This window comes from Pteropus vampyrus, unplaced genomic scaffold (assembly GCF_000151845.1).
Source record: "Pteropus vampyrus isolate Shadow unplaced genomic scaffold, Pvam_2.0 Scaffold18, whole genome shotgun sequence".
Taxonomy (NCBI): Eukaryota; Metazoa; Chordata; class Mammalia; order Chiroptera; family Pteropodidae; genus Pteropus; species Pteropus vampyrus.
The window spans coordinates 5,829,182-5,842,293 of NW_011888799.1; the positions used below are offsets into that span (position 1 = coordinate 5,829,182).

Genomic DNA, 13,112 nt, shown 5'->3' on the forward strand with positions numbered 1-13,112 from the left:
ATTTTTTTTCTGTTTTCTTTCACACGCTTAAATGCCATGGAGATATTCCCCATGTCACCTTGCTTACAAATAAAGTGGGACATCTGTATTAGCTTGACATGTAAGATGCTTATATTATTAGTGTCAATTATGGCCATTAGCCAAACGATCTTGACCTTCCCAAAGAAAGCTTGATCATCATTTCAGCTGATTAGATTTTATGTGCCTTGGCTATGACAGCTTGTGACCTTTCCGAATCATGCACTTCAAATCACTAGGGAAATGGTACCTGAAGTCTTTCCGGGCTCCAAGACATCTCCTGGTTTAAACCCTTCTTGTTCATCCTCACCTGGTTATCTCCAGGTCCTTGTTCTTACACCTCCCTGGACACTTTCCACTTGGGAGAGACACATGTAGAAAGGGAACCACATCCTGTGTTTGCAGGGGAAGCATTGCCTACAAGATCTCTGCTGTGCTTTTAAAAAGCCTCCTGAAAGGAAAGCATCAAACTGGAAAAGCAAGGTTTCCATTGTGCTTTCTGTCTCCTGGTCATTAATGCTGCTTCCGGAGTCCTCCCTTCCCAAGTCCTAATGTCATCACTTCCAGAACTCAAAAAGCCCTCTGATACACCCCTTCCTCTGTCCCTATTCTTATTTTCTTTAAGTCAGGTTTTTTGACGTTTAATTTACAAATAAATTAACCCTTTTTAGTGGGCAGTTTTATGCATTTGACAAATGCATATAGTTGGTTAACAACCAGGACAGTCAAGAGCTAGAATAGTTCCATCACTCCCCAAGAAGTTCTCTCATGCCGTTTTATGGTCGCCTTACCCATCCTGACCCCTGGCAACCACTAATCTTGTTCTGTTCTTTTGGCCACTTCCAAAATGTTATATAAATAGGCCTTTTGTAGCTTTTTGAGTCTGGCTTCTCTCAATAGGAAAACTAATGCATTCGAGAGTCATCCATGTTCCTTTTGGTTACTGAGTCATTTTATCGTGCAGATACAGCAGATGAATTTACACAAAATAGCAACACATGCTCCCTTTATCTTGTGTTTGCATCACTGGGTGATGCTTAGGCAGTTACCAGGTGAAGGATATTTGGGTGATTTGGGGTGATTATGAATAAAGCCACTATAAACATTCATGTACAGGTTTTTGTGTGGCCCTGTTTTCATCCCTCTTGAGTAAATAGCTAGGAGTTGTCCTTTATAGCTTAATCCACTCATCACCATCCTTATACGTCATTCTCTTTAACTTTGCTGTTTATACTTATCCTCTGGAGGACAAGACAGTGCCATCAGGAGTTAAGGACTGATGTATCCTCCTTTAAAGCCAATGTCAAGTCTACTGAGGACTGGGAAGGTATCCCCTCCCTGAGTTTTCATCGTATTCCTTCACATTCCTGTTACTAACACGCAGGAATGCTGCACTGCTACTGGAAGCCATCTTTTCATCTAGTATAGCAGGTCAGAAGCCCTAATTATCTTGGTCCCCCAGTCCCTGGCTAAGCTGCAAACCTGCTGGCCTAGCATTACAGGTCCCTGGGCGAGGAGGGGCAGGGCAGTGTGCAGCGCAAGCACCTAATCTTATTAACCTGATTGAGGTTATTGAGGGTTTATTTGCTGGTGCCTCAGTCCTGGCTTGAAAGTGTTGCAAGAGGGTATGGATTCATGAGCTGAGGCCACAAATTCTAGAACACCCATCTTGCTTTATGTTCAGAATAAGTAACTAGTCCCTGTTTCTTCACTATGGCGTTTTAAAAATAAAAGACCTAAGGTACTGTCTTTATCTCTCATGCTACCCCAGGGCTAGACTGGCAGGACTTTGAAAACTGGCTGAGTCCTTTGGGTGAAATGATTTGCACTGGCCCAAGGAAAGACTGAGGTTAGACACAAGGAAGGACCTGGTACCAGAGTCTTGCTGGGCACTGGTAGATGACCAAAGAGATGGGCCAGCTTTCTCTGGCAACCACCTGGCTCCCTGAGAAGACCTGTTACAGTCGCTCGCCCTGCATCGGCCTGGTCCAAACTAGCAAACATTGAGATTATTTAGATAGCCTAATACTCACTGTTCTTGAAGATAAGAGCAAGAGGGAGAGAGGTGACTCCCATGCTGTTGAAATACAAGGTACCCTGATCGCTAACAGCGCTTCCTTTCAGTGTCAGGTTTCATTTGTTAAAAACTATTAGTTAGAGTTGGGGATCCTGTGATACAAACTTGAATAGGCTAAGACAGGCATTTTCATACAATACACAAAAGTGATTTTCATACAGTATAATTTTTAATGTCTATTGTACAGCTGTTAACAGCATAGTTACACATCTGGGCCTAGAGCAGCATTTTCATGATGGTTCTCAGCACTCTTGAGAGGGAAGAGGGCTCCAGGACCCTTGTCAGAGGTGGCCGACTCCCTCGGCATTTTCAATGTGGATCATTCCTTGGTCTCAAGGATTGACTCAAGTCAGATAAAACCTGGTACCAAAGTCTGACAGTGTCCAAACATCTTTGATCTGGTCTTAAGCCTGGGAGAGTTAGAGCCCCGGAACATACCCCAGGCAGCACCAGAAGTCTTATTTTCTCCACACTGAAAACAGGACAGCAGTGAAATCATTCTCTCCTTCAACTATAAAAGCTTCCTTTCTCTTTTTCCTGAAGGAACTGAAAACTCTTGTAGTTGCTAGCTCAGAAAGAAGGGCTGTCTCGAAGAATCTTCTTTAATGCAGAGGCAATCCAGAAATATTGCCTTGAAGGATGGATATCTGGGGAAAGAAACAGGAAGGAGCTCCCAGAGGACTCTGCCCTCCACTGTAGACAATTAGTATCGCCCATGGGGGCTGTCACGGCCATGTGTGGGCATCCCTGGGCCCACAAAGAGGTGAGGCCTGGTCTCCAAAGGATTGACTCCTGTCTGATCGTTGCTCCTCTTCTACAGAAGGGCAACCATCTAACCGGCGCTTCCACAGAGGAGTCAAAGGAGGTCACCCAGTCCTTTTAGGGGGGGAATGTTGCTGGAATATGCTAACAACTTGACTTCCTCAGCCCATAGCTCACTTCTGGCTAAGCGAGGGCATGTGAATGTGACACAAACGCAGGCCTTTAACTGCACATTCACTAGGGGGAAATAATTCTCTACCTAAGTTCTCTTGCCCCATGATTGAAGAATTCTTCCTTCGAGCCCTCAGTGCTTTGGAGAATCCGTTACTCTTGGAAGAGTATAACTGTTCCCCACCTTCCCCCATTAAACAAATAATATAGCTGACTTGTCAATCTTGGCATTTAAAAAATAAATGACAACATAGCCAGTACATTTTTTCAGACTCCTGTGCTTATGCACCTAGTGACGCTTTGGATATAGAATGAAGCAACTTGGAGCTCATAATGGCAAACTCATCAAAGGGGAACAACCAAGTGGCCAGTAGCCTCAGAGTGGAACCAAATTCAGGTGCTGTGAGAGAGACAGGTTGTGGGTATAGTTATTCACTGAGAGACCTGAGTCCACCGTGAGGGCATGTCCTAGGGCAATGGGCCTCGGGGGGGTGCTCATTCACTCGCATTTTGAGTCAGTCATTCCACAAATGTTAGCCAAATGCTTTTAGGGACCCTAAACTTTCAATCCTACCATCAAGAAGAGTCTCTGTAAGATGGCCACCCTCCTTGAATCTGAAGATTCAGATTGGACAATCTGCCTTTTGTATCTATCTGCCTTTTGTAGAGTCCACTAATTCTCAGTGTTCAGGAGAGGAGGGGGCCCCAGGGCCATCAGCCAGCTTCTGGGGCCTGGCCTGCTTCTGCGCCCTCAGCTTCCACCTGGTTACTCTTGCCCAGCTTTTTCAAGCTTTCCAGAAAGGACTTCCAGGTCTCCGGCACGCTCTTTTCCAGGAGCCAGCCCTCACTTTCACACTCAGGGTCTTCAGGGTTGGAAACGCCTTCCAGTGCCGTGTGCAGGTAGCGCAGCCCAATTGTGATGGTCACCTGGTGTGGGAGAGGAGAATTAGAGATCTGGGAGAAGTAGCCGAGAGTGGGGGCTGTTAGGAAACCATGGGAGCCACTGGCCGGTCAAGTGAAGTGGGCTCTGGTGAGTCTGGGTTGGTGAGGGCCTGCCCACCAGCCTGGCCCTGCGTCTCAGGATACCTGCCTCCATCCAGCCTCATCTCCCACCCTATTCACCTCTCTTTCCACCACCCTGGGCTTCTTCAGATCCCACACACCACAACCTTTCTCTTCCCCAGTCTTTACCACTCACTATTTTCTTTGTCTAGAGCTTTGTTCCCCTCCACATTCACCTGTTAATCCAGCTTCAGCCCTCAGCGAGCACCCCTGCTTCTCATTCTCCCTCCCCTTCCTTAGGTCTCCTCTCCTGGGACATTAGTCCTGAGCTCCTTCTCCCTGTGTCCCCCGTCCCAGTTCCTAACACATTGTTGGGCACATACTGGGTGTTCAGTAACTATTTTCTGGACACGATTAAAAAGTGACCACATTTTCTGCAAACCATAGGACATGTGGTTTTCTCTACTTCCATTACCATTATCCTGAGTAGTGTGGGGATGAGTGAGTGATTTGTTTGGATATTTTCACCAGCAGTCACTGGGACAGACTCTAGTGCCAAAATACCTGAGTTCGAACCCCAGCCCTGGCACTCAGCCATGTGACAAGGAAACCCATTTACTTATCTGGCTCGTGGATTTTCAGATAAAATGTCACCTGCCTCACGTGCATTTGTGACACTTCAGTGGCACCTGGTGCACATAGAAATGTCAGCTATAATCAGTTATTAGTCAGCATGGTAAGTATTGTTTTCACTTTCCTAGTAATGTATTGTGTTAGCCACTTGTTTCTACACAAATTCTTGGTTTGCTCTCTTTTACTGCTCTTTTTTTGGTATAGCAAACTCTATGAGAGGACTAGGCCTGCTAATGAAGAATGTCTGCCCCCTGAAGACAAGGGTGACCCTGACTCATCTTGTTCACCCAGTATCCCAGCCCCTAAAACAGCACTGGGTAGTGGGTAAGGCCTCAGTAAACATCTGTTGAATGAATGCTCTGGGGGCATTTTATAATTATGGTAGTAGATGATAATGGTCACTAATAGGGTTTTAGGTTTTTGTTATCGTCAATTGAAAGTTTGATATTTTTACAGTGGAAAGACTCACCTCCTCCTGGAAGTCCTTCTGGTGTGCAGGCACCCACCGTGATCCCGTCCTGCTTTCCTGAGGGAGGCCCACTGCTGCACTATGAGTTTTGCACTTGTTAATGGTCCTCCCTTAGGTTCATGAGTTAGATGTCATCTCTTAACTGGATTGTGAAGCCCAGGAGGATGAGACTCAAGGCAGAATCCTATCTTAGCCCAGCCACCCTCATGGCCATCAGGAAACTCTGCCCACTACAGTTCTCGAGTAAAGGTCAGGGGCATTCAAGCTCCCTATTCACAGTGAGCTGGTTCTCATCTTATGCAGCACCTAGATTCCTGGAGAGATGTATAAACTAAGAGGCAGCCAATAGACCTCCATTTTCCAACTGACTTCTGTTACCCTTCCGGGGACATGACCTGCCAACCTTCTAGCAGTAAGTGTTTCTCCTAATTCTACCCACTCAATTCCAAGACTGCCTCAAGGAGTCAATGACCAATAAATCTTCATGAATACGTTTGTGTTTGTCTCAACATTAAAAGAAGCCCTCCCTTCCCACCCCTCCACCCCACCCCCCAGGGAGTACAGTCCCTCTAGTATGATGTGGTGAGTTAGAAGTGGTGCATCTCAGCCAAGGGCATAGCTGCGTGAGAATTTCCATAGCACTAAGAGACTTACTTAAGGGAAACTTTCAGTGAATCTTCTCTGCTAGAAAAAGTTTCTCCACCTAATGTTTCTGATTTTGTACACTTGGATTTTGGAGTCTGGATTTTCGGCTCTCAGCTCAAAGCAGAAGCCACTGAGTCGCCCTCTATGCCACCTTGGTCTACCACTCACTAACATGCGCTCTAGTTCAGCACCCAGAACAGTGCCCTGTGCAAGGTAGGTTTGCAAAATCTCAGTAAATTCATTCAGCACATTCACTGAGGACTTGCTGCATTCCAAGCCCTGTAGTACTGAGAGGAATTAAACTTTACAGCTGAGATAAGATAAAGCCACAAATAATCGGAATAACAGGTAAATGGCGACCAGCATCTGGAGAAAAACACGAATCCAAATAGCTCCCATTTACTGAATGCTCACCCATATATATTATCTCCTGTTGCCTCCCAATGGTTCCAAAGCTAAGTGTCATCAGCCCCACATAACACAGAGGTTAAACAACTTTCTAAGACCACTGACTCAAAAAGTGGAGGCACCGGATAAACCTCCAAAACATGCAAAGTGAAAGCAGCTAGAGAGACACAGAAGGTCACCTATTATATGATTTCATTTATATTCATCCAAAATAGATGAATCCACAGGACAGACTATAGATTGGAGGCTGCCAGGGAATGTGGGGAGGGGGAGTGGGGAGTGGGGAGTGGCTGCTTAATGGCTGTGAGGTTTTTTCTGGAGGTGATGGAAGTGTTTGGGAACTAGACAGGGGTGGCAGCTGCACACCGTTGTGAATGTAATAATGCCACTGAATTGTTCACTTGAAAATGGTTAATTTTATGTCCCATAAATTTCACCCCAAATTATTTTTTGAAGTGATAAGACAAAAGCAAACAAATAAACAAAAGTGGAGATGCTCAGGTTCAAGTCCAGGTCCGCCTGACCCACAGCTGAGCGGAGGGTTGGTTTGGAGGAGAGAAGCATGCACGCCAGGCCTGGCTCCTGCCCCTCCCCCCGCCCCCATTAACTCTGAACGGAGCAGGCGGCTTCCATGTCCCGCCCTGTTGGCCTGGGGCCTACCTACCTCTAAGAGCCAGACAAGGAGCACAGCGGCACCCATGGAATTCATGAGGCTGCTGTAGTAGCGCAGCAGGGCCGCCCTGCAGCCACGCGCCCACAGGTTCAGCTCCTCCGTCTGGTGGTCGTAGCTGTAGTGCGCTGAGTTGTTGGTGAGCTGGTACTGGATGCAGGGCCGCGGCGAGTTGGGGTTGCAGCAGCTGAATGGGACGCCATCCACCAGGTACCGCCCATCCACGTTGCTCTTGATGCGACTGGAGGAGAAACAGCTTGAGAGGGGCGTCTCCGACTACCCTCCAGATCTTATTTCCTCCCATCCCCTACTTCTGAAAAGCTAGGATATTCATTTATTCGCTTTTTCAATAAATACTTGCTGCGCAGTTACTATGTGCCAGCCACTGTTCTAGGCACTGGAGACAGTGCAGTAACCCTGGAGAGCCAATGCCCCTGCCTTCCTGGAGCTTATGTTCTAAAGGGTTTAAACAGATGATAAAAAGAAGCAAGTAAACGGGGAATCTAGAGGTCATCCAGCCTCTCAGTGTGCTACCAGGTCCTGGCATGCAGTGAGTTCTGCTAGTCGGACAGGCAGTGACCATGGGACAAGGCTCTGCCTGGCAATCATGACCAACGGCCTTCAGCTCCCAGCCCCTGCTCCAACCTAATCTCCCCCTTTCACGTCACTGGGGACCAAGGCCTCCTCTGGCCAGATCACTTCTGTTCAATAGATGTTTCCCGAAGGCTCACTCTTACCCAGGGCCTTTGCAGGGGCGGGGGATGAGACAGGCAGTTTACCTTCCACAGTGAACTCTGCCCCTAGCCAGGTGGGAGCTCCTTGCTCACCTAAAAGGATGCAGCCCACGTAACTTTTGCATTTCTATATTAATGTATAGCGTTGGTTAGAGCACACCATACATTTATGTGGGTGCAGAATGCAAAAGGGACAGACATCTTCACAGTGAAAGGTCCCCGCCCCTCCCCTGCCACCCGCATCAGGCAGGCTGAGTATGTTCTACTTGACCTAAGCTAGGCGACCCAGGCATCTTTATGTGTCAAAATCCATCAAGCTGCACACTTAAGATTTGCCCACTTGACTATATGCATGTTGAGTAAAAAGGTGTTTTTTTTTAACTTGCGTTTGAACAATGCATTCCATTAGAGCAGCAAACTTTTATAACACAAGAATAAAAAGCTCGTAATTGTTTAAAATAGAAATTGTTTTCAGCAATGTTCACTGAAATGATAACTATATTCTAAAAAGAGTTGTCCACTTTCAGCTTCTAAATAAAATCCGCTTAATACAAAAAAGGTCTCCCACTCATTCTTGTCCCTGGACTCCGAGTCCCGCCACTGTGGCCAGCTCTGTCCATCCATCCAAAGAACCTTCATGCATGGACAAGCAAGCACAGACCCTGCAAACGTAATTACTCTTCCTGGTTTTCTTTTTCTTTCATTTTTTTTTTTTAAACCCAAATGGCAGCATTATATACGTACTGTCTTGAACTGTTCTTTTTCACCCTTAGCAATATCTTAAATATTTTTTTATATTGGTCAATAGGAAGTATTCTCAGGTTTTCAGTGAGCTGCATGGTACCCCCATGGTGCAGTTGGTCCATGGGGTGCTGTCCACTTCCCTACAGTGGACCAGTGGGGTTTCCCAGTCTCCTGTTAATACCAATATGAATGTGGATCATCTGACATACTGTGAATCTATCTAGAGGGTAAATTCCCAGGAGAGGCATTCCTGCAGAGAAGAATTGCATGGCCCCTGAACAAAGAGGCCATGACATGCAAATTCATGACATGCAAATTCATGAAGCATTCCATATTTTTACTTAATAAACTTTGAAACTATATATATATTTAAAGAAAGAACCTATTTGTGGTGGCTTTTCAGTGAATTGTCCTTTGCTGTCCAATATGACTAAGACTTTAGGAAGGCTCTGCACAATGTGGTCTCCTTGGTTCCAGAACAATCCTTGTCTGGGTTATGGTGACCATATTTCTACACTCCCTGCAGTCCCTGACCTCCACTTCATGGACAGGACCCGCTGCTCAAGAAACAGGTGGCCCTGAGTGCACAGGGGGTAAGAGTAGGACTGCCTGGATTTACTACCAGTTTATCCTTCTGGACAAGTCCCATAACCTCTCTGGGCCTCAGCTTCCTCATCTGTAAAATAGGGTTGTCATGAGGGTCATATGAAGGAATATACGTAAAAAGGCTTAGAAGAGTGCCGGATATACAGTAAGTGCTTAGTAAGCGAGGGCTGATGGGCCAGGAGGGGCGGGGTTCAGAGTGAGAGCCTTCCTGGGAGCTCTGCATGCTCTCAGGGAGCGGCTGTGACAAAGGAGCACACCACACCACGTTCTGGGGAGCAGTCACTTACAAGCTGTGGCATGGGCTCTGACAACTGTGGAGAAGCTGTGAGCGCCTTCTGTGAGAACAGGGCTCACTACCGCCGCGGTGGGGACTCTCAGACATTTGTTGACTGACAGAGGTGGCTGCTACTGAAGTTTTTGCTGGAGCCTTACTGACTGCACCATGAGTGCAAACCACCCCCTTCTTGAGGGGCTAGCTGCCCCAGCACGAGTGAGCAGACAGTAGTCTTGCAACCCAGGACAACCCCAACACAACCACCTCAAGACTAAGGGTCTCCAAACTCAAATGCTGTTCATCCCTCTTCCTGACCTGTGGACTGTCCCTTGAGCCCATTCTCACCAGCACAATATCCCAGCTGGGCCATTCCTAATGTTCTTATGGAGAGAGTATCCCAAATCTTCATTTGTGAGCAGATCTCACATTTATGATCTGCATTCAATTCATCTCCCTGGACCTATGTGAATTAAGAATAACCACATACCCCCCTCAGGACTCTGGAGAGGTTTAAATGAGACAATGCAAGGAATGCACTTGACCCAGGCCCTCAGAGAATGTAGGCTCCTCCTCACTTAAGGCCATCTGGGTGAGACCTTGTAAACCACTAGATTGTTCTGCAGAGCAGGAAGCGGGGCCCAGAGCAGGGCGAGGCCTCACCCAAAGCCACACAGGAAGCGGCCCACAACAGTTGGTTTCTCCTACCTTCAAAATTTCCTCAGTGTCTCTTAGATATTCCCTGCCTGTTGGCTTTTCTAGTTAAACTTCCTAGGAAAGTATGAGTTCCCTCCCCTGTTCCTGTGCCAGCAACTCTTTCCTGTCTATCATCATCTCCCCTTACTCACTTTCCAGGGGTCCCTAAGCTGGCGTAAAACCTGCAGACCTGCCTCGTACATACTATGTAGGTACCTGAAATGAGGGCCTGGCCTGCAGTTGTGTGGACAGAGGCCAGCAGAGGCTCTGAACAGCCTTCAGTCTAGGGTCTGGTCTGGGCAGCTACCATCTCCCCAACTCACCTTGGGTCAGCCTCCCCCAGTGGAGAAGCCACCCTACTGGTCAAAGGGCAGGGCTGTCTCCCTCCTCAGACAAGGAATTCCCTCAGGACAGGGCCCAGGTCAGCATGGGGGAGGCAGTCCTGCTTTGTTGGAAGTTGGGGCTTCCCTTGGCTCCAGACTGGTACCTCTTGAGGTTACACCTCTAGAACAAGCCCTCCCTCCCCCCAGAAGCATCATCTTGTTTACTCAGTGTTTGCCCTGGTTCCAACCACAGATTAAGGCCCCACTCACCCTCTTAAGACAAAGCCAGGCAGAGGAGAGCTCCTTAGGTGGTGAGCTGGCTATTTATAACAAGAGTATTTCCCAGGCTACAAATCTCACTCTGCTCAAGGCTCACTAGGGCTTGTAAGGGTCTTGATTAAAACAAGTCCTGTGTTTTAGCCCTCTCTCCCATGCCCAAGCCACATATGACTCAGGAAAATCATCATGTCAGAGTTTTCCTAGCAAAATCAACATAATTTAGCCAGTGAATCAATAAATTAATAAAGAAAGCCATATGTAAATGAGCAAGGCAGGGGAGAGGAGGGAGGCAGGAGTATAACTGATAGTGTGAGTCAGTCCCCAACTGAATGCTAGCTACACAGCACCTCTGTAGCCTTGGCGATGTGCTTGGCCTCTGTGAGCCTCAGTTTTCTCATCTGAGAAATAACAGTATAATTTCCTGACAGGAATGTGGTGGAGATTAAATAAGATAATATACACAGAGCACTTGGTATACAGCGAGTGCAGTATTAGTATTTCTTTGAAGATTTCTTGTTTTATCTTTTTATCTTTTTTTTTTTTTTTTTACAATAGAAAATAAAAGTTTTATTAGAAAGGCAAGTACACTTTCAGAAGTGGAAGCAGGCCTGAGCAAGAGAAGCATGGCTCAAAAGGCCTGAAGATTTCTTTCTAAAGTAGTCACTGGATTTAAACTCCTGCAGTGGTGAGGGAGGACTTAAGAAGAGGGAGACACAGCCCTGTCCTCAGGGAGCTTCTAGCTAAGGTCTAGACTTCTTGAGATGTCTATAAACTGTTCAGGAAGAGTGAGCAGGTGCCTACAGCCTCTGGGGTCCCTGGAAGGATGGTAAAGTGAAAGAGTTTGGTGCCAAATTCTCCCTCAATCTGAGGGCCCCAAGTCAGGCCTTCCTGGCTGACAGTTCCTGGTTTCTGAGGCATTTGAGCTCCTTTATGTTCTGCCTTATACCCCGAAACACTGAAGCTCTGCTCATCCTAAAAACAGGAAGAAACATTGAGGGAACTGACGTTAGCAGGCCAAAGGCCTCATGTCCCTCCTGATGTGATGCAGTGAGATGCCCAGAGCAGCTCCCTAGGAGATGTTCTTGTCCAAACTGAACCTGAACCCAGTCACACCTCAGCCCTAGCTGCTGGCTCACAGGGAAATACAGAGGATAGAAGAACAAGTTAGATGACACCACTTGGCTGCAACTCCAGAATGCGGGGAATTCTGCAGGATAAATGGCCCAGTTTCTCCAAGACATGCACAGCGCAAAAAAGATAACACATGGAGGAAAAAGACTTGGGAGACCAAGAAACCAAGGGCAAAGCGTGGGCTCCGTTTGGATCCTGATTTGAACAAACCAACTGGAAAAGAAATTTTGAGGCTATCAGAGATTATTGAACACTTACTGGGTATTAGACGATATTAATGTTGATTTCGTTGGGATACTGTGTTTATGCTAAACAAAAACAAAAAGGCAAAATAACAAATAAACCCTCCTCATCTGTTAGAAATGCCTCCTAAAGCATTTATAAGTAAAGGGAAACAATGCCCAGGATTTGCTTTGATGATATAAAAAAGACAAAATGCTTATTTATATAAATACCAACCTGCCCCCAGGACCACCAGACCAGGGGGTGAGTGAGAAGGTAAACACAGGCACAAGAGGTTAGAGCACAGCCACACACACCCGTTCATTTCCCACAGGCCACAGGGAGCCTGTTTCTGGTTTCTGTGGGGCCACCTCGTGATGATCTGAGACCCTGGCACGGAAGTGCTGAAATCCAATCATAATCCACAGATGTGTTTTGAGCCTACACCCTCTGCCCACACCTTCCACACCTTACACTGTTCCTCTAGAGGAGAAAGTGAAGAACAAGACAGAGAAGGACAGAAAGAGAGAGGATGATGAGGCACTGCCTCTACCTTGCCTCCCAAAAGAGTCTGGAGATTTAGAGGTTACAGCCAGTCAGAAAACAAAGATTCGTTTACCAGCGAATGTGGACAAGGTGCCCTTAAACATCACTGGGAAGCGGACGCAGTAGAGTGGAAGGGGCAGAATTAAAACCTGGCACTCCGCACAATAGGGTTATTCAATCCTAAAAAAAAAAAAAGAAGAAGTTCTGACGTGACACGTACTGCAACATGGATGAACTCTGAAGATATGCTAAGTGAAAAAACCCAAATACTAAATAACAAATATTATATGATTCTATTCAAATGAGATGTCTAGAACAGGGAAGGCTGTAGAGACAGAAAGTGAATTGGTGGTTTCTTAGGGCGTGGTCATGAGAAGCTGGAGAGCGAATGCTAAAGCTAAAGCCTTTGAGGTTTCTCTGCAAAGTGATGAAAATGTTCTAAAATTGACTGTAGTAATCATTGCACAACTCTGTGAATATACCAGAAACCATCGAATTGCCCACTTTAAATGGGTGAGTTGTATGGTATGTGAATTATACCTCAATAAAGCTAGCTTTTAAAAAATCTAACCCCTTTTCCTGCTGTGAAGTGTTAAGCATGTTCCTTAACTTCTCTGAGGTTCGGATTTCTCATCTATAAAATAGAGATAACAACACCTAAAAAATTTACAACCCTCCACTCCGCCGCCAGGAGGGGTTTTGTGC

General features: G+C 46.5%; 1 protein-coding gene across 1 annotated transcript in view; it reads right to left on the reverse strand.

Annotated features, from left to right (window-relative positions):
- Nucleotides 1-3,705: 3,705 nt before the first annotated feature.
- PRPH2 (peripherin 2) overlaps nt 3,706-13,112 on the reverse strand; it is a 13,612-nt gene continuing 4,205 nt past the window's right edge. Inside the window, exons 2-3 of the mRNA XM_011354637.1 lie at nt 6,850-7,096; nt 3,706-3,955 (exon numbers count right to left, since the gene is read on the reverse strand). Coding sequence (XP_011352939.1) covers nt 3,743-3,955; nt 6,850-7,096 — 460 coding nt within the window. The 3' untranslated portion in view covers nt 3,706-3,742. The remainder of the gene's footprint in view (nt 3,956-6,849; nt 7,097-13,112) is intronic.